General features: G+C 38.4%; 1 protein-coding gene across 5 annotated transcripts; it reads right to left on the bottom strand.

Annotated features, from left to right (window-relative positions):
* Positions 1-1,619: 1,619 nt before the first annotated feature.
* LOC123275484 lies at positions 1,620-24,557 on the bottom strand. Of its 5 annotated transcripts, none has more exons than XM_044743636.1 (5): positions 23,813-24,552; positions 2,802-2,951; positions 2,513-2,706; positions 2,161-2,320; positions 1,620-1,840 (listed from the first exon to the last, which is right to left on the bottom strand). In XM_044743636.1, exons 2-5 carry the CDS (start codon positions 2,842-2,844, stop codon positions 1,746-1,748), a joined length of 492 nt encoding a protein of 163 aa, XP_044599571.1. In that variant the 5' UTR covers positions 2,845-2,951; positions 23,813-24,552; the 3' UTR covers positions 1,620-1,745. The 5 variants fall into 5 exon arrangements, 3 of the variants coding, with proteins under 3 accessions (XP_044599571.1, XP_044599569.1, XP_044599570.1); XM_044743634.1 differs by lacking the exon at positions 23,813-24,552 and adding an exon at positions 3,015-4,545; XM_044743635.1 differs by lacking the exons at positions 2,161-2,320; positions 23,813-24,552 and adding an exon at positions 3,015-4,545.
* Positions 24,558-24,763: the final 206 nt, after the last annotated feature.

Below are 24,763 nucleotides of genomic sequence, written 5' to 3'. Positions count from 1 at the left end.
AATAGATGGGAAACTACAGTGAAAAAAAGATATTTGACAGCTTGCAATTACACACGCCAGGCGGCGCAATAATAACTTTTACATGAACTATAGCTTAAAGGGGATAGTTTTCCACCGGAAATGTATTAAATTAAAATTGTCAATTTTTATTATAATTACAAAAAATACTGAAATCCGAGCAAAAACAGTTTCACTGTAAAAAAAATCGCGTCAAGCCCACGGCGTTCATAAGACTATTAAGAAAAAAAAATTTTATTTCTTTACAAAAAGATATAAAATAAAAAATTAAAAAACAAGATACCGATATGGTTGTATATGATTTTCGGAAATTAAAAAAAATTTTTTTGTAAATTTAAAAATTAAAAGAAACCAATTTTGAAACGTATTTAGTGTGCGTGGTTACAAAATATTTCACTTTTTATGAAATTCCTAAAATCTATCGACTAGGACTTTTAAAAAAAATTAAAGTACACAATCATGCACACCAAGTACGGTATCTTGGATTTTTTAATTTTTTATTTTATATCTTTTTGTAAAGAAAGAAAATTTTTTTTTCTTAATAGTCTTATGAACGTGGACTTGGCGCGATTTTTTTACAGTGAAACTGTTTTTGCTCGGATATATATATATATATATATACCCATACAGGAGCCCCAGAGTTGAACGACGGGGCCATGCCTGGGACATTATTGGGAAGCCTATCTTGGCAAACCTATATTGTCCCATGCCCGGGCCATAACTGGGCAATCAGCCGCGGCCATTCCAATGATTACCCAGGTTTGGGCTAAGACTGAATAACCTAGCCTTGGCCAAGCCTAGCGTCACCCTAACTTGGGCCAAGTTTGCGTAACCTAACCTCGGCCGTTGGATGGTAACCCTAACATGGGCCAAGACTGGATAACCTAGCCTTGGCCAAGCCTACAGTCACCCTAACTTGGGCCAAGTTTGTGTAACCTAACCTCGGCTGTTGAATGGTAGCCCTAACATGGGCCAAGACTGAATGACCTAGCCTTGGCCAATGAATGGTAACCCTAACTTGGGCCAAGTTTGTATAACCTAACCTCGGCTGTTGAATGGTAACCCTTACATGGGCCAAGACTGAATGACCTAGCCTTAGCCGTTCGATGGTAACCCTAACTTGGGCCAAGATTGTATAACCTAACCTCGGCCGTTGAATAGTAACCCTTACATGGGCCTCGACTGAATAACGCAGTTTTGGCCAAACCTAGAGACACCTTAACTTGGGTTTTGAAGTCTTTATATTCACGTGACATTGTGATATGGTGACCCAGACTTGGGTCAGGACTGGGAAACCTATCTTTGGCCGACGTAATGATCACCCGAGCGTTAGCCAAGACTGGGAAGCCTAGCCTTCCCGTTCGGCAAGAAGATAGCATAAAGTTTTCTTAATGTTAACATTATTCAAGATCTGATATCAGAAATGATAATCAAAAAGTTAACATAAAGTTAACATAAACCTCTTTTATGAGCCATCTAGTGTCGTCTTTTAGAGATCATTAAAAAGATATCAGAAAGATAACATTTTCTAGAGATCATAAAGTTAACGTTTTTATGTTAAAATTAAGAGGCTAGTGTAAAATTAAAATTGACATGGAAAATAGGTTTAATTATTGTTTATTTGATAACACAATGAATAATAACGATATTACATACCAATATAAATAATCTTATGATTAAAGTTATAAATACTTTTACGGCTCAAGTAATTATTATAATTATTTAAGTTATTTAAGGCGATCGCCAGCATGCTGAAACCATGATTTGATAACTTTTTCAATTTTTTCTTTATCAGAGGCACTCCACTTTTGTAAAATTGTTTCTGAAAAAATAGAATTATGTATAAAGTTATTAATATAATTTTTACATAATTTTGAATGTATAATGTTACAATTAAGATAAAAGCCCTAATAAATGCTCATGTACCAGTATATGATCACTTTATGTATCTATATTTGTGAATATAGATATACAAGTATATGGAGTGATCATTTACTGGTACATGAGCATCTATTGGGACTTTTACATTACGATTTAACTAATTCATATTCTATTCAATATAATAAGACAAACTGAGTCAGAAAAAAATAAAAGTTTAGGAGTTCCAATAGTTGCGTTATTTATAGGATAGGCAAGCTTTACCTTTAATCAATTTTATAAATGTTAATCCGTCGATCTTAATCGTATTTTGGACACCTGTCCAACTCATTTTATATGCCATCGTATCAGAAACAGTAAACACTAATGTGTTTCTTACATGCTTTTCGAAACTTGCACCACCAAGCTGTTTAATATTTTCTCGCTTTGAAATAATATCAAAGAAAAGTAAAAGAATAAAATTATAGCATTTAAAAAAAATAAGTGTAGGACATAAATAAATAATAAGTAGCGATAAATTGATTATCGTAAAGTAAAATAAATTAATTTCTTAAGTAATGAAATCAATAGTAATAGTTTATAGATTGGAAGTTAAATTTGCAATAAAAAAACTTACATATTGAGTAGATGCGACCACATTTTGAATTTTACTCTCAAATCCTGCCAACTGACTTCGAGTTTGGATCGACAATCCAAAATCTACTGTTTCTTTGACAGTATCATTATTGGCATTATTATTTTTATCTGATATTGTTAGATAAATCGACGAAATCAAAGTTTTTAAGCTTTTTAGTTCACTCAAAACTTTTCCTGTCCAAACATGAATATTGAAAGTTTTTGAAAAATGTATGATAGTGATAATACAAGTAAAAATCTGAACATTTTATTACTGGATTAATACTTACGACAACAGCCGTGACCATGAGTATCTGAACCAAGCAAAGACATCTGGTCATCATCATCTTTAAGTTCTGCAAGAGGTTGAATAGGGGGAGGGGACGGTTGTTTAATGCTTGATTGACGAGAGTAATCCCTTATGATTCTAAGCGGAATATCTGTAAAATAAAAATTTTACAAGACAAAAATTAGAAAAAGTGAGGACCTTTTACAAACGTTACCAAAATCTTTTTCATCACTCCAAGACAGCAGTTGTGCGTGTAGTCAATTGGAAACTGGGAAACCATGCCTATACCTGCTTCTTCAAATGGTGATTCGCCAGTATGATGTTCTTCATCAACACGATCAATAAAATTTTGATCCGTACGTAAAGGTGCATTTACGTTCAGAAATAACATTCTATGATCTTTGTAATCACCCTCTTCTCTACATTTTCCGCATCCATAATATCCATTGTGTAATTTTATACAAGTAACGAAGGACCTTGCTGGACTATCACAAATAACAGCCCTTATGACGACGTTAAAATGACGGTTTTTGTAAGTAAAACCTGTTGTATTTAAGTTTGTGTACTCATTTAAAAATTCTTCCAAAAATAATTTGCATCTATTGGGTTTTTCATAGCCATGATATATTCCTATAACAAATGGCCGAGAAACTTTAGGATGAATTTGAGCAAGGATAGGATACAGTTGGCTGGTTGAGCTTTTAGCGATTGGCAATCCATCTATATTAATATTGATGACAATAGAATTAGGCAGAGTACGGTAATCAACTAGTTTGAATTGATCAATTAATGATTTTTCTAGTCCATAATGATAATATTCACCAGGAGGAACTTTACGGGTTATTATAGGTGCTTCTTGTGTACCGAGTAATGTTCTAGGATCCAACGGCAGATTAACAACTTCTTCGTGGTTCGATGTTCTCAATATTCGTAAAATTTTACCCGCTGCATCACGTGAAATATTATTATCAGTTATCCACTGACAGAGTTTTGTTGATAAACTTAAATTTACATCCAAATTTTCATCAGGACTACTATCATCACTATCATCGCTAGTATCACTGATTTTATTATTATCATCAATATCATTGTTATTAATGGGATGATTCATTTCAATGTCATTATCATTAATATTTTCAATATCATTATTATTAATAGGATTATTAATTTCACTGTTGTAAATATTGTCTAAAATACTGCAGTTTAAATTATTATTATCCGTTACATTTTTATTATTCGCAACGTATCAATTAGATTCACTAATTTCACAAGTTTTACTGGTAGATGCATCTAATAAATTTTCTGATTTAATTTGAAATTGGCGTAAACGTTTATTTTTTTGACTTTTTGATAATTCTTTGAATATTTTTCTCTTCGGTATTATTGCAAATGATATATTTATTATTTATTTCACACACTGACACTTGGAATTATTTGAGGTTACAGGGAACACAATATAAATAAAAATCAGCTGATAGTAAGAAGGTCATTATAAACACATTGGAAAATTATCCCTTTGATGTCATAAAGATACCAACACAAGTCCTCGAAAAGTCATCATTTAGTTATCATTGAGATTGCTTTAAAATGACATCGGCAAAAAGTTATCGAAAAGACAACATTTTGCTGAGCTCTAAAAGTTAACATGTTTCAGACAACATTATGTCATCTTCCTGACTTTTATGCCGAACGGGTTGGCTTTCGAATGGAAACCCAGACTTGAGCCAGAATTGAGCAACCTAACTTTGGTCATTTAATAGAAAATCCAAACTTAATTAATCATTAAGTAACAGAATTTGGAACAGTAAATATTTATTGCTTAACGAATATTTGATAGCAAATGCTGAAATTGAAAATTTATTTTAAAAAAAAAACAATTGTGTATCGTCTAAATTGATATGATCTTAAAAAAAATTAAAATATAATAATTTACAGTTGAATTTTTAATATTAATAATTTTAAACATTAAAATTTATAATATGATATTAAAAATATACAGAATGATTTACAAAGTTTAAAGTAATATAAGAACTTGACTTTTGCTTTTTTTTAATTCCTAAACATTTGTAAAAAATATATCATTTTCATCGAAACACAATATTAAATAACATAAATTATATTAATAATAAACCGTCACACTCCGTCACCATATAGATTTAGTTCATATGAATGATGAGATGTATATCAACTTATCGGTCGTACGGCATAGGGGTTAGTTATCGGTCTGGCAAGCGCGCGGCTCAGGTTCGAATCTCGGTTAGGGCAAATGCGAATTTCACTTTATTTCTCTACTTAGCGAAAGTGAGGTCTAAATTAAGAGTTAAATCGTCCAAACTTGCGTTAGCTCTACATCAAAATTGAAATAAATCAATGACAATTAAAAATTTCCTTTTTTATCATTTCAACTAAAAACTACTCATTTTATACAAAATAATTAACCGTTTCGTAGAATTTTACTATTTTATTTCAGAGAATTTAATTTATTCGAAATTGGGTTCTTAATACTAATTTGGTTTAACATTAAACAATTAAATTCTAAATATATTTTATAATCGACTTCTTTTAGTAAATTCTATAGTGGTAAATAAGCCTGGGCTTGCTTTGGCTTAAAAACTTGGGCCAGTCTTGGTTAACAAACTTGGGCCAGTCTTGGTTATAATGCTTGGGCCAGTCTTGGCAACCAAGCTTGGCACCCTGTTATCACTCCAGACTTCTACCAAAGCTGGGCCAAAGCGGGTTTACAAGCATGGGCCAGAGATAGACAGCATTGCGCCAAGCGTGGCCCATATCTGGCCCCGTCGTATTTTCCTGTATGGTTATATATATATACTAGCCGTTCCCGCCCACCCGCTTCGCTGGGCGAATTGTAAAAGGAAATAAATTAAATTTTATATTTCATTTTTATTTTTATTTATTCCGATTTTTATTATTCTCCTTTTTTTTTTATTTTTGTATGAACATAAATATGCCTCGTGGATAGAATTGTAAGCATCGATATTGTTTTGACTTGCACAGATTCCAAATTCCATCGAATTAGCCAGTACCTTTTGTCCATTTGATTTTTCTAGCTAATATTCATTGTAACTTTCGATGTGCAATCACTATAATATTTCCGTGGCTTTCTTACAAAATTTAATAATCATTGATACGGAGAAAAAAAGTTGAAATGAGCATTAAAGTTTCAGTTAAAGTAATTGCAGGTCTCATAAGTGAAGTTGAAATCTGCCTAGCTTAAAGGGCGACAAATTTTCTGTTAACTAAAATTTTAATTTTCTCCGTGACATCAATTTTTTATAAAAAATCAATTTAACATGAGATAATTAGCTTTTTTCTTCAACTTTTCTTAAATGATGTTCAATCAATAAAATATAAAGGTTATGTAATAAAAACAAAAGAAAATCGTATTAAAAACAAATGAATGAAAAATGAGTCTTTTGTTCTTATTAGCGCGAAAAAATGTATATAAAAATTAATCGTAAAAAAATGAGAAAGGATTGATAAAATCCAAAAATAAGTGCCTATAACCATCTACGAAAAATTCTGCTTCAGTAGTCTTGACGTTAACTTTAGTCAAAGGAACCCTATTTTGCTAATATATGTATATTTTACACCCACCCATTCGCCCACGCATCCACCCACGTATCCACCCACGCATCCACCCACGCATCCACCCACGCATCCACCCACGCATCCGCCTACGTATCCACCCACGCGTCTGCCCATGCGTAGGTAGATGGAACTAAATTCTGAAAAAAGAAACGTAATACAAATTATTTCCTTTCATATCGATAAATAAACAAATGAATTGAAGAAAAATGCTCGTCTTTTGTTTTTATTGGCGAGAAAAAATGTTTATTAAAGTTAAATAGAAATAAAATGGTGAATGATTGATGGAATTCGAAAAAATAAGTAGCCTATAACCATCTACAATTCATTCCGCGTCGAATGGTCCTAGTCCCATGTCAATACGTTCAGTAGTTTTTGCGTGATTGACGGTCTACGAAACCTACTTTCATTATATATGTATAGATATATACAGAGTGTCCCAGAAGTAACGGACGCCATTGTAGCATCTGATAAACAAAATAATTCTGAGACGAAAAGTCCTTAGCCATTTTTTAATCAGACGCATAGATAATTAATTATTAATTAAAATAACGTCCTCTTATGCGTTAGAGAGAGAGCGCTAGTGTCCAGTCAAGTGCGTTCCAAATGAAGACGCTTGCACGTGTGAATGTGTAAGTAAATATGTGTGACTACGTTAGCTATAGAAGCTAGTTAGTCATACAGTTAGTTGTGTCTTTGTTTGGCACATACTTTACTAGACACTGACGCTCTCTCTCTCACAAATAAAGAGACGTTATTTTTAAGTAATAATTAATTATCCATGCCGTTAATTGAAAAATCGCTAAGGACTTTTCGTCTCAGAATTATTTTTTTGATCAGATGCTACAATGGCGTCCGTTACTTTTGGGACACTTTGTATATATATATATGCTATATATATATATATATATATATATATATATATATATATATATATATACGTATGTGTAATGTATAGTTTGAGCCACTACTTGTTTTTTTGTTTTTCATTCTGTATTTATTTTTCCTAAGGTAAAAGCCCCAATAGATGATCATGTACCAGTATATGATCACTCCATGTATTTGTATACCTATATTTGTGAATATAGATATACAAATACATGGAGTGATCATATACTGGTACGTGATCATCTATTGGGGCTTTTACCTTATAGCTTAAAAAGAAAATTTTTTTTTATATACCATTTTTTAGAAAAAATGTCTCCAAATTATATGTTCAATAAATTGAATACTTTCGGGACAATGTCCTCGTACTATATGCTCAATGCATTTTGAATAGTTCAGGAAAATGTCCTCAAACTATATAATAAATGCATCGAATAATTTCAGGACACTTTTCTCGAACCATATGTTCAATGCATCGAATAATTCAAAAATGCTGTTTATCAATTCTTTTGACCTATACATGTGCTAGGTAACATAGATAGAGGACAAAAATCTTGAAGTATGCAATTGATAGATTTTATACTTTTGGGTCAATATATTTACAGCAAGCATCAGTTAAGATTAGTATACATCTTCAACTTCCCGCTAAGATAATTGAAAATTTAAAAAAAAATAGGGGTTATTAGTTTCACCCCAATTTTCGATAATCGAGTCTTTAGCAGGTTTCGACGTATTAATATCCTAGAAAATTATTCTAATTTGAATTTTGAAAAAAAAAAAATTATGAAAACGGTTGACCCTGAAGGCCATCCCTGCAACTTCCCGCTAATTCCATACTTAGGCGTTCACAATTGCACAAATGACGTTTTTGAGCTCTTCGAGCTCAAAAATACAATTTATAAGTTATTTTGAGCTCTTATAATTTATTTATAATAAGTTCAAAGAGATTGCTTTGCTAGAGCTCTTCGAGCTCTGATAAAGATTTGATAATACACTATTTTTTGAATTTTTAAACCGCAATAACTTTAGAATAAATAAACCGATTTTAACGCGGTTGGCAGCATTCGACGCAGTTTTTCAAGCCTCACAAAGAATCTCAAATTTTAAATTGATCGCACTAGGAATTTCAGAGTTATTCCGAAAAAACACTTTTTTCGGTTTTCTTTCGTTCACGATATCTCTCGAACGAATCAACCGATTTTGACCGGACTGGTGGCGATCGACGTGGTTTTTTGAGGTTAAAAGCTGATCAGTTTTTGGAAATGAACCATCAAGCCGTTTAAAAGTTATTCCAAAAAAACCACATTTGAAAAAATTTTTTTTCTTAGTTTTTTGAAGATTTCTCAAAATCTATTGATCTGAATCGGTCCAAATAGTTTTCAAAATCTAAGTTTAGTCAAGCCCTTTCAAATGGCACCAACCGCGATAAAATCGGTGAAGCCGTTCAAAAGTTATAAGCGGTTCACATACTTTCACACCCACACACATACACACCTCGTATCGGGCTTGCTGGGTCCCGCATCGGGCGCCTCCCCAGGTGGCGGATAAGGGAATGTCCGGCATATCTGCACGTCAGATGCGTCGGGTACCGAGGAAATAGAATACTCGGGGTGGACCAAAACCTAGCAAAAGATGATATGAAAATGACAGATCAATTTCAAACATCGTCTACGGTGCAGAGAGGGGATACCTCAGTGCCGGCGAGGGAAGGCGTGCAAACGGGCCTAAAGTCGTCGTTATGAAGCGACCGTTTGAACAGCGGATTAGACCCCATGTCTCTGCTGTCTAGCAATGCTAGCAAGGTTATAGAGAGAACGAAATCAGCCCAGATGGCAGAGAACGAACAGCTGAGCAACATTCCTCCAAAAAGTGGAGGACCTTTTGCTCCTGTCACTAATCAAACCTACCGAGGAAGAATCAACTCTGTACCGACCGTTACAGGCCAACAGTCACCAATGGAGAGGCTCGGCAGCAAGATCGAAGAGTTAGCCGACTTCATAAAAGACAAGAAGAATCTCCATCATGAGATCAGAAAATTGGTTACGTCTATTAGTACGGCATATAGGCTAGCCAACAAATCACCAACGACGTCGGCATCAACGACTCAAACATCTCCGAGTCTGAGTAAAAAATCACAGCCACCTCTGGTCACTCCTAAGAAATTATCACAGCAAGGAGAGGGCAACAACAAGAAGAGGCCGCTGTCCACGCACAGTCCTTCCGCAGAAATTGACAAGCCAGCACAGAAAAAGACAGCCCGGGATGAAACCTGGACCAAAGTGACTCGGCAAAACAAGAAAAAGAAAGAACAGGAGCCAGCGGCTCAATCTGCTACAGCCCAAAACCAGCCAAACAACTGTGGCTCCAAGAAACCAAGGAGGAAGAAGACAAGAACTAAAGCTGTGCTTGTCCAACCAACTGAAGGGCGAACATACGCCGATCTCATCAAGGAAATCAAGGCCAAGGTAAGCCCTGTCGAGACGGGCGTAGACATAAAGTCTATTAAAAAGACGAAACACGGAGGCGTTCTCCTTGAAATGGCTCGAAAGACCGAAGACAGCAAAGCTTTCATCGATGCAGTAAAGGCAGCCACTGCAAGCATCGGCACAGTCAAGACGCTAACACCAACAACAACGATCGAGATCCTCGATTTGGATGAAATCTCTACCGAGAGCAAAGTCCGTGAAGCTTTTAAACGTGAATTCACTGACAGCCTGGAGGTCAAACGGGTAAATTTGACAAAACCCACACCACGAGGCAATCGATCAGCCTTCTGCGAAGTAGACGAGGCCAGTGCGATTAAGGCCCTTGACAAGGCCCGTATAATGATCGGTTGGGTGAACTGTCGTATACGTCCAGTTGCAAAAGTAACACGCTGTTTTAAATGTCTTGGTTTTGGACACCAAACACGTCAGTGTGTGGGACCAGACAGAAGCAAGTGCTGCTACAAATGTGGCGGAGAGAACCACAAGGCCGTAAACTGCACGAAGAAGCCAAAATGCTTCCTTTGTGCTCCGAACAAAAATGCCCAGGATGGTCTATGTCATATTTCTAGCACTGGAGCTTGCAAGGCATTCCGCACAGCATTTGTAGAAGCCACGAGAGGGCAGAAATGACACGCATACTACAAGGCAACCTGAATAGGTGCGCCTTGGCGCAAAACCTGCTGCGCCAGCGTGTCTTTGAAGATAAAATCGACGTCTGCTTTATCTGCGAGCAATATCTAAACATCGAAGGTAAAACATGGTTCGCAGACGAAACTGGCATGGCAGCAATTTGGATTGTGAACACAAAGAGCGTTACCATCAACAACAGCGGAAGTGGAGCAGGTTTTGTCTGGATTCAAACCCCCACAACCTATTTCATGAGCGTCTTTCCCTCACCTAACGAAGGGATTAGTGTGTTCCGACAGAAACTGGCAAATATAGAAAATACGGTCACTAAATTCGACGGCGAAGTCATCGTAGCCGGAGACTTCAACGCTAAATCGGCTGAGTGGGGCGCTGCTTTCTCCGACACCAGAGGTAACGAGGTCGCTGACGTCGCGGCTAGACTCGACCTTATAGCGCTGAACACCGGGAGCACCACGACCTCTAGAAGACCAGGGTACCAAGAATCCATCCTCGACATCTCGTTGGCGACTCCAAGGACTGCCAACATGATCGAAGACTGGACTGTATCCGAAGAATACAGCGACAGAGATCACCAGTTCGTGACATTCAACGTTGGATTGGCATCTGCTTTGGTTTCACAACGCGACCTTTCTAAGCGGAAATGGAATGCCAAGAGGCTTCATCCAGAGGCATTGCAAGCTTCACTTGCTCGAAGCTGGTCTGTCCTTCAGAACAACCCGACTCCGGATACCTGCAGCGAGACGGAAAAGGCAGTGCTAAATACGATGAAAGAAATTACTGCCGCATGTGACGTCTCTATGCCGCGCCTGAAAAATCAGAGTTTCCCTAGGCCGGCGTTCTGGTGGTCAACAGACATAGCAGAACTCCGGAAAAAATGCCACAGACTACGTCGGCTAGCAACGAGAGCTGCGAAACGCTCTCCCAATCAAGATCTACATTTGAGCGAGTATAAGTAGGCCAAAAAGAACCTAAACCGGGCAATCAAAGCAAGCAAAGCGAAATTGTGGCAAGAGATCTGTAATGACCTTGATAAAGATATCTGGGGTAAAGCCTACCAAATTGTCACCAAACAACTTGGAAAGGCTCCACCAGAGGCGCCGAAGTCTCCAGCCTTAATGGACAGCATTGTAGCGGAGCTTTTCCCCAAACACCCGCCGCGGGAGAAGAAACACTACACTAAAAACAGCGAAGTAACACCCTTCACAACTAAGGAACTACAAGACGCGGCCAAGTCACTCAAAACAGGAAAGGCACCCGGCCCTGATGGCATCCCAGCATCGGTGATCAAGACTGTAGCCCTGGAATACCCAGACATACTCCTGAATACCTACAACGTATGCTTGGCAACTGGCACGTTTCCCGCGGTCTGGAAGCGGCAGAGATTGGTTCTGCTAGATAAAGGCAAAGGTGGCCCTGTAACACCCTCGTCGTTCAGATCACTTTGGATGCTGGACATTGCTGGGAAATTGCTTGAAAAGCTTATATAGGGAAGACTACGAAAAGAAATCGATCGTACTGGAGGCTTTACCGCAAACCAACATGGCTTCCGGAAAGGACGTTCAACAGTCGGCGCGATCCAGACAGTCGTAGGGACAGCGAGAGAAGCATGGACTGGTAGCCTCAAAGCTCGTAAAGTATGCATTCTCCTCACGCTAGATGTCAAAAACGCATTTAACAGCGCGAATTGGGGAGATATCTTAGACGCTCTGGAACACAAATTTGATGCAAAGCTAGAGAATTTGGCATTAATCGACAACTACCTTGAAGAAAAAAAGCTAATAGCGGAAACTACAGAAGGACCACAAGAATACGCCATAACGGCTGGCGTGCCGCAAGGCTCAATAATGGGGCCCGATTTATGGAACGCCGACTATGACGAGCTTCTTAAGATTCTGTTACCAAAGCAAGTAGAGCTAACGGGCTTTGCAGACAACGTCGCGGCCACGATAATAGTAGACAGCGTAGAGGAGGCCGAACTACTAGTTCGGGAAACCATTGATGCCGTCGAGACTTGGCTCGATAAACACCACCTGAAACTCACCAAGCACAAAACCGAGATGGTCGTTCTGACTCGTCAAATATGGTTCCCAAAACCATTCGCTGTGGACATGGGAGGAACAACACTAACATCAACAAGGGCCCTGCGCTATCTGGGGGTAATGATAGACGAGAAACTATCTTTTCGCCAACACCTCGATAATGCATGCCAGAAAGCCAGCAAGACGGTGTCTAGCCTAGCAAGAATTATGACCAACACCATGGGACCAAGAACAAAAAAGAGAAGAGTTCTTCTAGAAGCAGTCCACTCGGTACTGCTTTATGGAGCTGAGATATGGGCAGACATATTAAAGCAGAAGACCTACCGGTGAAAGATAGCAGCAGTACAGCGGCGAGGCGCTCTCAGGATTGCCTGTGCCTACCGCACAGTTTCCGAAGCGGCTGTATTGGTCGTTGCGGGAGCCACGCCCATCGACCTATTAGCGTTCGAGAGAGTTAAACTCTATGACGCTAAAGATAGTGACGAAAACATGAAGGACGCAAGAACGAGGATAAAGGCGGAAACGCAGCAAGAGTGGCAGGACCGATGGACATCGGGAGAGACGGGCTGATGGACAGCGCGCCTGATCCCAACCATCAACGTCTGGCTCTCTCGAAAGCACGGGGACACGGACTTCTTCCTGACCCAGCTATTGACGGGACATGGGCAGTTCAATTCCTATCTTTTCAAGATGGGTTTGCAAAGCACACCAACGTGCAAATACTGCCCAGACAAAATTGACAACGCCGAGCACACATTTTTCGAGTGTGATCGGTGGAAGGACGACAGAATCAGCACCGAAGAAACAATAGGCACAACGCTCTCCTCTGAGAGCTTGGTCACCTGCATGATCAAAAAAGAAAAAAACTGGTCAGTTGTCGCAGCCTACGCGCAGCACTTTTTAAACGAAAAAATCGCAGAGAGGAATTAGAAACCAGTAGTAGCAAGAAGTAGGTGTCGTGAGACACAACATGGACTGGATTGAAGTAATGCTAACGTGGTCCTGATCCAGTCTTCCCTGTAACATCTATAGGTAAAGGAGAGAGGAGGATGTTTAGTCGGTATTGTTGCAAAATAATATTGACTTCTGAGACATACCCAGGCACCAACACCTAGTCCTGGCATACGTAAATGTATTTTTTTGCCCTCCGGGCGGAAAGTGGCAACTTTCGTCCCGCTGCGCTAAACTAAGTTGCCGCTTTCCGCCTTCGTCGGACAAAAAAATAGTATACACTCCTCGGGAAGTAAATAAGAAAGCCTCAGATCACATGTTTGTTGACCTCGGCTTCGCCTCGGCCAACAATTACATGTGATCTGAGACATTTCTTACTTTACTTCCCTAGGTGTGTAATATACTATTACCTCCTCTATAAAAAAAAAAAAAAAAAAAAAAACACACACACACACACACACACATACATACATTCAGACACCGTGACAACCTCGCGGGGATAGTCAGGGAAACTTCCTGTGACCTTCAAACGTCGAGATCTGATGAAAACTCGATTTTTGCAAAACGGGGTGAAAACAATAACTTCCCGATTCTTGAAAATCTTCGATTTTCTTAGCGGGAAGTTAAAAATTAGGAAAACGGTTGACCCTGAAGGCCATCTCTGCAACTTCCCGCTACTTTTGTAATTAAGCGCTCAAAATTGCACGTATTACAATTTTGAACTCGAATAGCTCAAAGATATAATTTTCGTATAGTTTTGAGCTCTCCGAGCTCAAAAGTCTGATAAAAATTTAATAAAACACTATTTTTTGAATTTTCAAACCGCAATAACTTTTGAATGAATGAACCGATTTTCACGCGGTTGGCAGCATTCGACGCAGTTTCTTAAATTCTTCGATATATTTTTAAACACAAATTGATCAGACCGGAAGTCTTGGTATAATTCGAAAAAAAAAACACTTTTTTCGGTTTTCTTTCGTCAACGATAACTCACGAACGAATCAACCAATTTTGACCGGCTTGGTGGCGATCGACGTGGTTTTACGATGTTATGAGCAAAATAGTTTTTGGAATTGATCGGTCAAGCCGTTTGAAAGTTATTAAAAAAAAACCACATTTGAAAAAATTTTTTTTCTCAGTTTTTTTAAGATTTCTCAAAATCTATCGGTCCGAATCGGTCCAACTTGTATTCAAAATCTAAGTTTAGTTGAACCCTTTTGAATGGCACTACCCGCGATCAAATTGGTCAAACCGTTCAAAAGTTATGAGAGGTTCACACACACACACACACACACACACACACACACACACACACACATACAGACGTACAGACACCATCGCGGGAATAGTCAGGGAAGCTTCCTAGGACTTCAAAACGTCGAGATCTGATGAAAAATCGATTTTCGAAAAACGGGGTAAAAACAATAACTTCCCGATTTTTGAAAATTTTCAATTTTCTTAGCGGGAAGTTAAAAATTATTCTTTGTTAAATTCAGCTTAGTTCACATATTTTCACTGCAAAAAGTTTTGAAATATATAAAAATCGCAAGTAATTGTTTAGTTTCATGTTTTTAAAAGTAAACTACAGTTGTCGCAATTTAAATGTTAACTTGAATTGTGCTCTGATAGAAAATCGTCAATAAAATCCATCTACTTGGTCTATCAATTTTTGGTGAGTTGTTTCGTATTCTATGAATAAAAATAAACAAATAAAAGAAAAAGTTTGCACGAAGAGAAAAGTATTGCTATTGTAGCGATCCACTGGATCGTGAACGTAGTATTTTGATTTGCTCAAAACAGTATTGTCATTTTCACAATATTATAACCTGATATACTCAATAATTCGGATTCTTATATTCACTTGCCGTGGTATGTGAATATGTCAAAACGTATTGTGATCATAAAGAAACGTTTCCTTACTACGGCGAAACGGATCCTGATTATCACGATCCACGACGCCTTCAGCGCCACCACGCATAACCAAGTCTGAAACTCACGAGTAGATTTGTTTACAATTTTGGTGGTGAAATAGTAATAATTACATAAATTAGTTAATTAATAATAATAGCGATATAGATGATTGGGTTGTTGATAAATTACTCAAGTGAAATCTTGAAAAACTTGTGTCGATTTTTGAAGGCTAGTAAAGAAATAAATCTTCCTATGTTAACTGTGTTAATGCTGTGTCCGTGGTTATTGTATATAATTCTACTGCGTTGATGAGGAAAAACAATGTACATTATATATTGTATTAAATAAATAAAATTTTTGTTTTCATAAAAGTCTTTTTTAGCATAAATGATTTGATCCCATACTGTTTTATACAAAAATATGTTATTGTATGAAATATGTACAGTAATAAAGGAGTAAAAATTCCATTAAAAAATTTTTTTCTTATGATAAAAATATTTGCTTCTTTTAAATGAATACTTCGATAATACAAATTGCTAGACTAATAATAATAATATTTGTAGAAATAAAAAAAAAGTCATATGAGATAAATTCCAACAGTACTGCTGTAAGTCATTATTTAAACATTTGTAAACCTAACCCAATTCTTGACTGTCATAATCTACACGAAAATTTTTAACTAATCAAGCTACAAAAGGAATTTGTATTCATGTTAATAACAACAATATACCAAAAAAATAATGATCTGCAATAAAATATAATCAATATTTAATTCAAGACAACTAATCATCTATAAGCCATAGCAATATAGACACTCGATATCCGAATCCATGTGGATCGTGATAATCACGATCCACTAGATTGGGCATATGCGCATCTAAAGTATAGTCATGCGGAGATCGTGATCGTCACTATACTGTATCGTGGTAAATAGCAATACTTTTTTCTCCGAGTGGAAAATATGAATTTTTTGATATTTTTTAAAGTTTTTTTTTAATCTAACAAATGACGTTTTTCATATTTTTAACTTCCCGCTAAGAAAATTGAAAATTTTCAAAAATCGGGAAGTTATTGTTTTTACTCCGTTTTTCGAAAATCGAGTTTTCATCAGATCTCGACGTTTTGAGGTCCTAGGAAGCTTCCCTGACTATTCCCGCGATGGTATCTGTATGTCTGTATGTATGTGTGTGTGTGTGTGTGTGTGTGTTTTTTTTTTTTTTTTTATCTTAGGGGGGGGAATCCTTCTTACGGATTCCAGGCATAGTTGTTTGGCCTGGATATGTGGCGACTCGACGCAGTGTCATACTAAAACTCGACCCTAACGCCCCTACCCACTAAACCCTAAACCCCTTTTCTTCTTTCCTCTAATCCCTCATGGAAACCGCCGTCAGGCATTACTTCGTGAGGGGAGGATCCAGCTACCGCTATTCCTTCTGGTGGCTAAGGTGTTATTTTTCCTTCCTTCTAGTTTCTGTCATTTGCTCTTTTTCTTTCAATGGAACGCAGCTCTGTAAGCACTTCTGTGGCAAAAGTGCTTGTAGCGTTCCAAGCAGTTTGATTCGACAACATTGCATCTACTATTGTCTCTGGTTGGATTCTCCAGTTCAGGATCCTCTCTAACTCCTCACGCTGAGGATCGAAACGTGGACACACAAAGAAAACGTGCCTTGCGTCCTCAATAACCCCTGGACAAGACGGGCACTCCGGAGAATCGTCGTGCTTAAAGCGGTGCAGATACTCTCGAAAGCACCCATGTCCTGACAACATCTGCGTTAGGTAATAGTTGACTTCACCATGGTTTCGGCTCAGCCAAACGTCGATCTTTGGTATGAGGCGGTGTGTCCATCTTCCTTTTGCTGCGGCGTCCCACTCAAGTTGCCATCGCGAGATGCTGTGCTGCCGTTCTTCTGTTCTTAGTTCTTCAGCGCTCAGTGTAGTTGACCTCTTTCGATGGTAAAGGGCCCGTCTTTCTTTAGCTAAGACTCTAAGCGGCAGAGTTCCAGAAATGACGCACACTGCTTCCTCTGATATTGTTCGGAAGGCGCTGGCTACTCTTAGCGCGCTCAGTCGGTAAACCGGACATGCTTTCCTCCATGATTCTTGGGTCTCAAGTGCGTCGGACCAAATGGATATACCATACGTGAGGACCGATGTAACTACTGATGATAGCAATAACCTCCTTGTCTGCTTCGGGCCACCGATGTTGGGCATCAATCGTACTAGGTTAGCCACTACTGCTGATGCTTTGGCGGTCACGTGTTCAACTTGTTGTTTGAAGTTAAGTCGGGAATCGAGCATCACTCCCAGATATCGAATGAATGGTTGGGATGTGATTTCCTGGTCTCCGACGTTTAAATTGATCGTTTCCACCACTTTTCTGCTAGTGATAAGTACAGCCTCGGTCTTCTGTTTAGCCAGTTGTAGGTTTACTGTGTCCATCCACTGGTTAATTCGCTCAAAGGTGATCGTGAACATATGATTTATCTCATCAATATGCTTGGCGACGATTACTACGGCTACGTCGTCCGCGTACGCTACCAGTTTGACATTTCTTGGTAGTTTCAGTCTCAGCAATCCGTTGTACATGATATTCCAGAGAAGTGGACCGAGAACAGAACCCTGCGGGACGCCTCCAGTAACATCATACTCCTTTGGACCATTCTTCGTGTCATATCTAAGGACTCTATTCGTGAAGTAGCTAGCGACTATCCTTCGTAGATATCCTGGTACGTTCATCTCTTGAAGAGCTTGCATGATGCGATCCCAGTTGGCGGAGTTGAAGGCATTTTTGATGTCTAGGGTTGCCACCAGACAATATTTCTTCGTTCCACCCTTCCATCTGGTACCGGCGATTGCGTCTTTGGCTATACCGACAACCAGGTTGATTGCGTCCAGGGTTGATCGTCCTTTTCGAAATCCGTACTGATTGTCTGCTAATAGTGGATCGACAACTGCTTCTATCCTTTGGTGGATTATACGTTCGAGTATCTTACCGGCTGTATCCAACATGCAGAGTGGACGATAAGATGACGGTTCTTCCGGTGGCTTTTTTCCTTTAGGAAGTAGTACCAGCCGTTGTTGTTTCCACTTCCGAGGAAAAATCCCTTCTTTCAAGCAGATGTTGTAGACATCGAGGAATAACGCTGGCGCTGCTTTAATAGATGTTTTCAAGGCAATATTAGGGATTCCGTCCAATCCCGGCGCTTTATTATTCCCGACGCGGTTACAAGCTTCCATCAGTTCTTCTTTCGTCACAGGTGGGATATCATTCAGTTCGTCTTGTGTCAACAGGTAGTTGAAAACGCGCTGTCGTGGAAACAGTGCAGTCACGATCTTCTGTAGGAGTTGAGGACACGTAGGAGACGGCATTGGCTGGTATTTCAAGTTTGCCATGACTACCTTGTAAGGTCTGCCCCACAAGTCTTTGTCCACCTCGTTGATTAGCTCTTTCCAGCAGTTCTTCTTGCTATCCTTGATGGCTTTGTTTAAGTCTCGACGAGCTTTCTTGTATTCTGCGACTAGTTCCGCTGAGTCATGCCGCCGATAACCACGCTGAGATATTCTTCTTTTCTTGAAACACTCTTTCCGTAGGAAGCTGATGTGGTCGTTCCACCAGTGCACCGAAGGTCTTTGGTTCATGCCCCGTTTACGGGGCATGCAGGTGTCGCAAGCCTGGGACACTCTCTTTATCAACTCCTTGGTCATTTCTTCTGCAGATCCAGTAGTAAGCGGTTCACTATTTAGGGCAGCTGCTAGTGCACTTGGGTCAAAGGATTTCAGCTTCCACCCAACGATGTCAAGTTTCTTAGCCGGTCTTCTAGGATTTGGGTCCTTTGATACTTCCCAGAGAATCGCGTTGTGATCGCTGGCCGTGTAGGTCTCCATCACTTTCCAGTCGTAGTTTCCTCTGATGAGGCTGCTGCTGACAAAAGTAAGATCCACAATAGAACTTGCGTCGCCTTTAGTGCACGTCGGCGCATCGCCACTGTTCAACAACACTACGTCTAACGTAGAAAAAGCTTCTAGTAGTTCTTTACCCCGAGCGTTGGTGTGTTTGCTGCCCCAATCCACTGCCCAGGCGTTGAAGTCCCCAGCTATTGCCACTGGGTAGTACTGCTTCGCGTCCTCCGTCAGTCGATCCAGAAAATCCATGAATTCAACGATAGTGAGGCTAGGTGGTGCGTAGCAGCTGTAAAAACGGATGCCATCTACAAAGCCGGCGCTGCCATTTTTAACGATACTCTGGAAGGGGAGCTTGCCGCAGGACCATATGACAGCTTTTGTGGTGCAGTCGGTTTCCCATGGTTGGGTACTCAGGTGCCTGTATGGCTCTGCTATTAGTACTAAGTCTAGCTCATGATCGCGCACAGTCTGCATGAGCAGGTCTTGCGCAGCCTCACAATGGTTGAGGTTGAGCTGTAGTATCTTCATGTTCTTTGGTTTGTCATCCTCTGAAGCGCCTCTTGGAATACCGGGCATTTGTGATTGCCGGCACAGTGGGCGGAGTCCTTTGCACTTGGATTTTCAGCGCATAGTGCACATTTGGCTGGGTTTTTACAGTCCGCGATTTTGTGCCCTTCTTGTCCGCACCTGATGCAAAGCTTGAATCGGTCTACGCTACTTTTGCACTGAGATCCATGATGCCCGAAGTGCCAGCACTTGAAACATTGGGTTGGTCTTCTCGTGGCTCTAATTCGGCAGTTGACCCAGCCGATCCGGATTTTACCGCTTCCTTCCAATATCTTCCGCGCTGCAGCTGCTGGTAGAGTCACTACGGCAGTCTGAGTACCTCTGTAGGCCTTACGGATCTTAATTGCCTCTAGCGATACCTCGCAAGATTCTCCGGTTGCCATATGCAAGGCGGCTTGAATGTCCTCCCTGGTTGTAGTATCATCAAGGTCCCGGATTTCGACGTCTTCCTGTGGACCTTTGCAGATCACTTTGGCCTCTTCTTGTAGGATGCCCTCGATGGTTTTCTGTAGGGCTTGGCCTTTATCGGAGCTCTTCCTAGAGAGCGTAATCAGCATGTTTCCGGCCCTAGTTTTGTGGATCTTATCCACCGTAGTACGGACCTGCTCTTCAGGGACATCCTTCTTTATTTTACGCAAAATCTCAGCGTACTTCGCCGGCTCAACTGGGCGGATGATCAGTGCGTCTGGCCTGATCCACTTGCGCGGTTTCTTCCGTTTAGGTTCAGGACGGGGCTCCTTGGGCAGTTGATTTGGGAGCTGCTCTGACCTTTGCCTTCGTTGCTCTCTCTTGGACTGGACTTTCTGCCAAGCAGACGCTTTTGTCCGTTCGTCACTTTGCATTATTGCTCTTTGCGGAGGGCTTTTTCTCAGGTCCTTCCTCTTGGTGGCTTGGCTGCACGTTGGGTCTGGAGAAGTCCGATCTTTCCTCTTTCCAGTCTTCGTGGCAGTTTCTCGTTCGTCTTCAATGACCGACTCACCGTCACCTTCGGCTCCGGTATCCATTGTCTCGTCAGTTACAACAACAACTTGTTTGGTTTGCCCCAGTGTAGCACGAGGACTGCGTCGCGATGCTAATCGCCATTCTTCATCCAGTTTTTTGTACCTTCGAAGGGCGTTAGTTACACTAGTCGCCTTGGTCTTGATCTCCTTGTGGATATTGACTTTTGACTGGACGAGATTATTTAACTCATTTGTCAACTCTTCCAGGCGTTCCAGCGCTTGCGTTCTCTTCATTTCAGCGCTTGCTTCAATCGCTGCTTGTTGGGCATGCGGCCCGTTTTCACTAATGTTAGTTTCCATTAAATTACTCATTCTTTTGTGATTTACCAGCGCATCGTACGGAGCGGAGCGAGTTGTCATAACTAGGAACGGGTGTACCCTCGGAGATAGTACTCCTACCCCAGTTCCCTGAGGCCTAGCCGACACTTAGCCAGCCCCGGAATACACGGACGGACTAGACTCGCTCGGAGCGGTGAAGATTCCGATCTCTAACACTCACTGCGTACTTCCTGATCAAGGCCCGAAGTGGCTGGCTCCTGATCCACTGCTGCAACTTACACCTCGGCAGAGCAAGCTCACATCAGCCGTGGCCTGCATCGTCGGAAACTACGACACGAGGTTCCGGTCACTCCCAGTGGGTCACAGCAGAGAACGATCGTCTTGTTAGGTCAGTTAGTGTGACCAACCCATTAAAGGGGAGTTTTGTCCACGGGAGCGTATTTTGTTTGGTTATTTTGCTTGGCTCCTACCCGCTGTACCTCATCAACTAAGAGATTAAGTGTCATCCAAGGACAGCGAGCGTTCTCCCATCCGCTCGGGGAGACGCGCCCGGTAGCAGTATCTCTTCTGCCCCGAGTGTGTGTGTGTGTGTGTGTGTGTGTGTGTGTGTGTGTGTGTGTGTGTGTGTGTGTGTGTGTGTGTGTGTGTGTGTGTGTGTGTGTGTGTGTGTGTGTGTGTGTGTGTGTGTGAACCTCTCATAACTTTTGAACGGTTTGACCAATTTGATCGCGGGTAGTGCCATTCGAAAGGGTTCGACTAAACTTAGATTTTGAATACAAGTTGGACCGATAGATTTTGAGAAATCTTAAAAAAACTGAGAAAAAAAATTTTTTCAAATGTGGTTTTTTTTTAATAACTTTCAAACGGCTTGACCGATCAATTCCAAAAACTATTTTGCTCATAACATCGTAAAACCACGTCGATCGCCACCAAGCCGGTCAAAATTGGTTGATTCGTTCGTGAGTTATCGTTGACGAAAGAAAACCGAAAAAAGTGTTTTTTTTCGAATTATACCAAGACTTCCGGTCTGATCAATTTGTGTTTGAAAACATATTATTAATATGTTTTAGATTTTATGCAACTGCAAGTTTTCAGGTAATTATAAATTAAGTTGAGAATATTTATTTCTTATTTACAGTTATTTGCTAACTTAGAGAACGCTGAAAAGAGCGTTTTTATTTTTCAAAAAGATGTATATTTTGATAAAACTATTCTTACAGCTCATTTTAGGTGATACCATGACAGTATCACAACCAACAATTTTCAGAATAGATTTTCGTGTGAGTGTTTTACTTGCAAGCAAAATTCGTGATAACGTTAAAATGCCTCGAACTCAAGCAGCAAAATTAGAAAACCAGAGACTTTTTGAACGTTTAGGATTTGATAATGGAGCAATTGGAATACCCGGGGTTGATGGAGCAATTGATTGCACTCATCCGATTAGTTCATACAAGGTTTAAAAATATTAATGAAAACAGTTTTGATATTTTTTAAATATAATCGTTTTTATATTGAATGAGAATAATTTTTTATTTATTTGAAAATTTACGTATTCTTGATAATTTGTAATCATAAAATGAAGTCACAATTTTATTTCGGTTGAATTCCGAGCTGTAAATATAATAAATTCAGAATTGTAAATATAATGGGTTCTATAAAAATTTCAACTTTCGTTAAATAGATATCATTTGTAGTTACTTTCAAAAATATATCTATAAGAAAATTTTTTAAACGTATTTCAATAAAAAACAAAAATTTTTATAAGAAAACTATTTTTATTTCCAACCTTGACATTTTTGGTTTGATTACATTAAAAAGTAATTTATTTAATATAAAAATTTAATACATGCTTTAATAAAAAACTACGCGTGCGCCTAAATTTTAACCAGTTTCGACCTTTGACTAACTTCAAGACTTTCATCTATTTTATAATATAGGATAAATAATGAATGGTAAAAAATTACAATTATCATCAATTCAAAAAAAAATATTTAATAATAAACGTTACTGCATGTCATGTTAACGTTTTGGAAGATTAAGTAATATATTTATAATCACTTATCTTATTGCAAGATGTTATCAAATATTGATTTTCAAGAAAAATTTTCATTTTTAGCCATCATTCTCAACTGTGTAATCCTTGGGTTTTGAAATATTACATGTAATTAAGCAATCCCATACTGAACCACTGCCTTTTATTTACAAAAAATTTTTTATTATTTCTTCACTTAATCGAGAAAAAAATAATTCGCAGAAATAAATCAATTTACTTGATCAAAAATTGATTGTGTTAAGTAAACAACTGTTTAAAAAAAATATGTATTAATTTTATTGTGTAATCATACTTAAATGAGTTTTTTTTTTTTGATTTCTAAATGGAGAATTCATTTTGTATTTTTCATCATATTTTATTTGTTAGAAAAAATTTGAAATTTTGTCAGATATCTGTTAGTTTCAGTATAAAATTAAATAACATATTTCCTTGCAACGGCATATTATTTTTCTTTTATTGATAAATGGACTTAAAGAAAACCAGTTTCAATGCATCATTAATTATTTTTTTAACTTGCTTTTGTAAGAAAGCATTCTTCTAATATAAACATGTTTTTATCTTCTAAAAACTTTTAAAAAATTGAATTATCATTCTCAAATGATTCGAATAAAAATCGAGATGAATAATATAGATGATAAATTTATATACAATAAGCGTAGATATGAATATAAAAATAATAATACCTTCATTGACTCTTTGTATTCATTTAATTGTTGAGAAGCTGGATCTCGGTCCATTTCGTTATTCTTATTTTTATCGGCGCAATTACTCATAAAACGCTTATTACTGAGCGAAGAATACTTTGGAAAATTAAGAGATGATAAACATAAGTTACAATGCAAAGTCCGCAACGATACACTTGCACTCGACGACAACAACCGCGCGGTTTTATTACTTCTGTTCAGTTGAACTTGGTAGGGGAAAGCAAGCGCGAATTGCAAAAATGATTTACGTGTTGATATAACTTGTAAAGTCTGGCAAGGTCTTGATATAGATAATCTCATCACTCAATTATTATAGCAGCTATTTTATTGTTCACCTTTATAAATAAATTAATTACGACAATAGATTAATTTACTTATAAGTACAACTGTCATTAAAATGTGGTATTAGGCGGTGAAAGAAAAAAAATAATTTACTCCTTATAGACTAAGTTCAATGTACTCATTACTTGCAATAAATTATATAAAAATGTATGGTTATAGCATAACTTCATGACATAGTAACAGTATGGTAGTAAAAGTAGCAAACACCTATTAATTTTTTATTTAAAATACTTAATAAAATCATAAATAGATATAAAAAAAGAATTCTAGCTAGTTCATGTAAAGAATTTTCATGTACATACTTTCAAATAATTTTTATTAATATGTACTTTATTAACAAATAAAAAACAAAACATATTTTTCAGGCGTTTGTTGTTTTCAATTATTTGTGTTATTTTATAATAATTTAAATTCTTTGAGAGATATAATAATTATACAAAATTAACAAACTTGAAAAATAAGTAAAAACAATAATTATTTTAATAGTTTTTTTCTTTTTATTTTAATGTTGTTAGGGTTCCGTTTGAACCAGGTACAACTTTTATATAAATAAAACAGCATGATCGAATTTAATTAGCAATAACTCAA

This window comes from Cotesia glomerata, linkage group LG2, assembly GCF_020080835.1.
Source record: "Cotesia glomerata isolate CgM1 linkage group LG2, MPM_Cglom_v2.3, whole genome shotgun sequence".
NCBI lineage: Eukaryota > Metazoa > Arthropoda > Insecta > Hymenoptera > Braconidae > Cotesia > Cotesia glomerata.
This window is presented reverse-complemented; position numbering and strand designations above follow the sequence as displayed.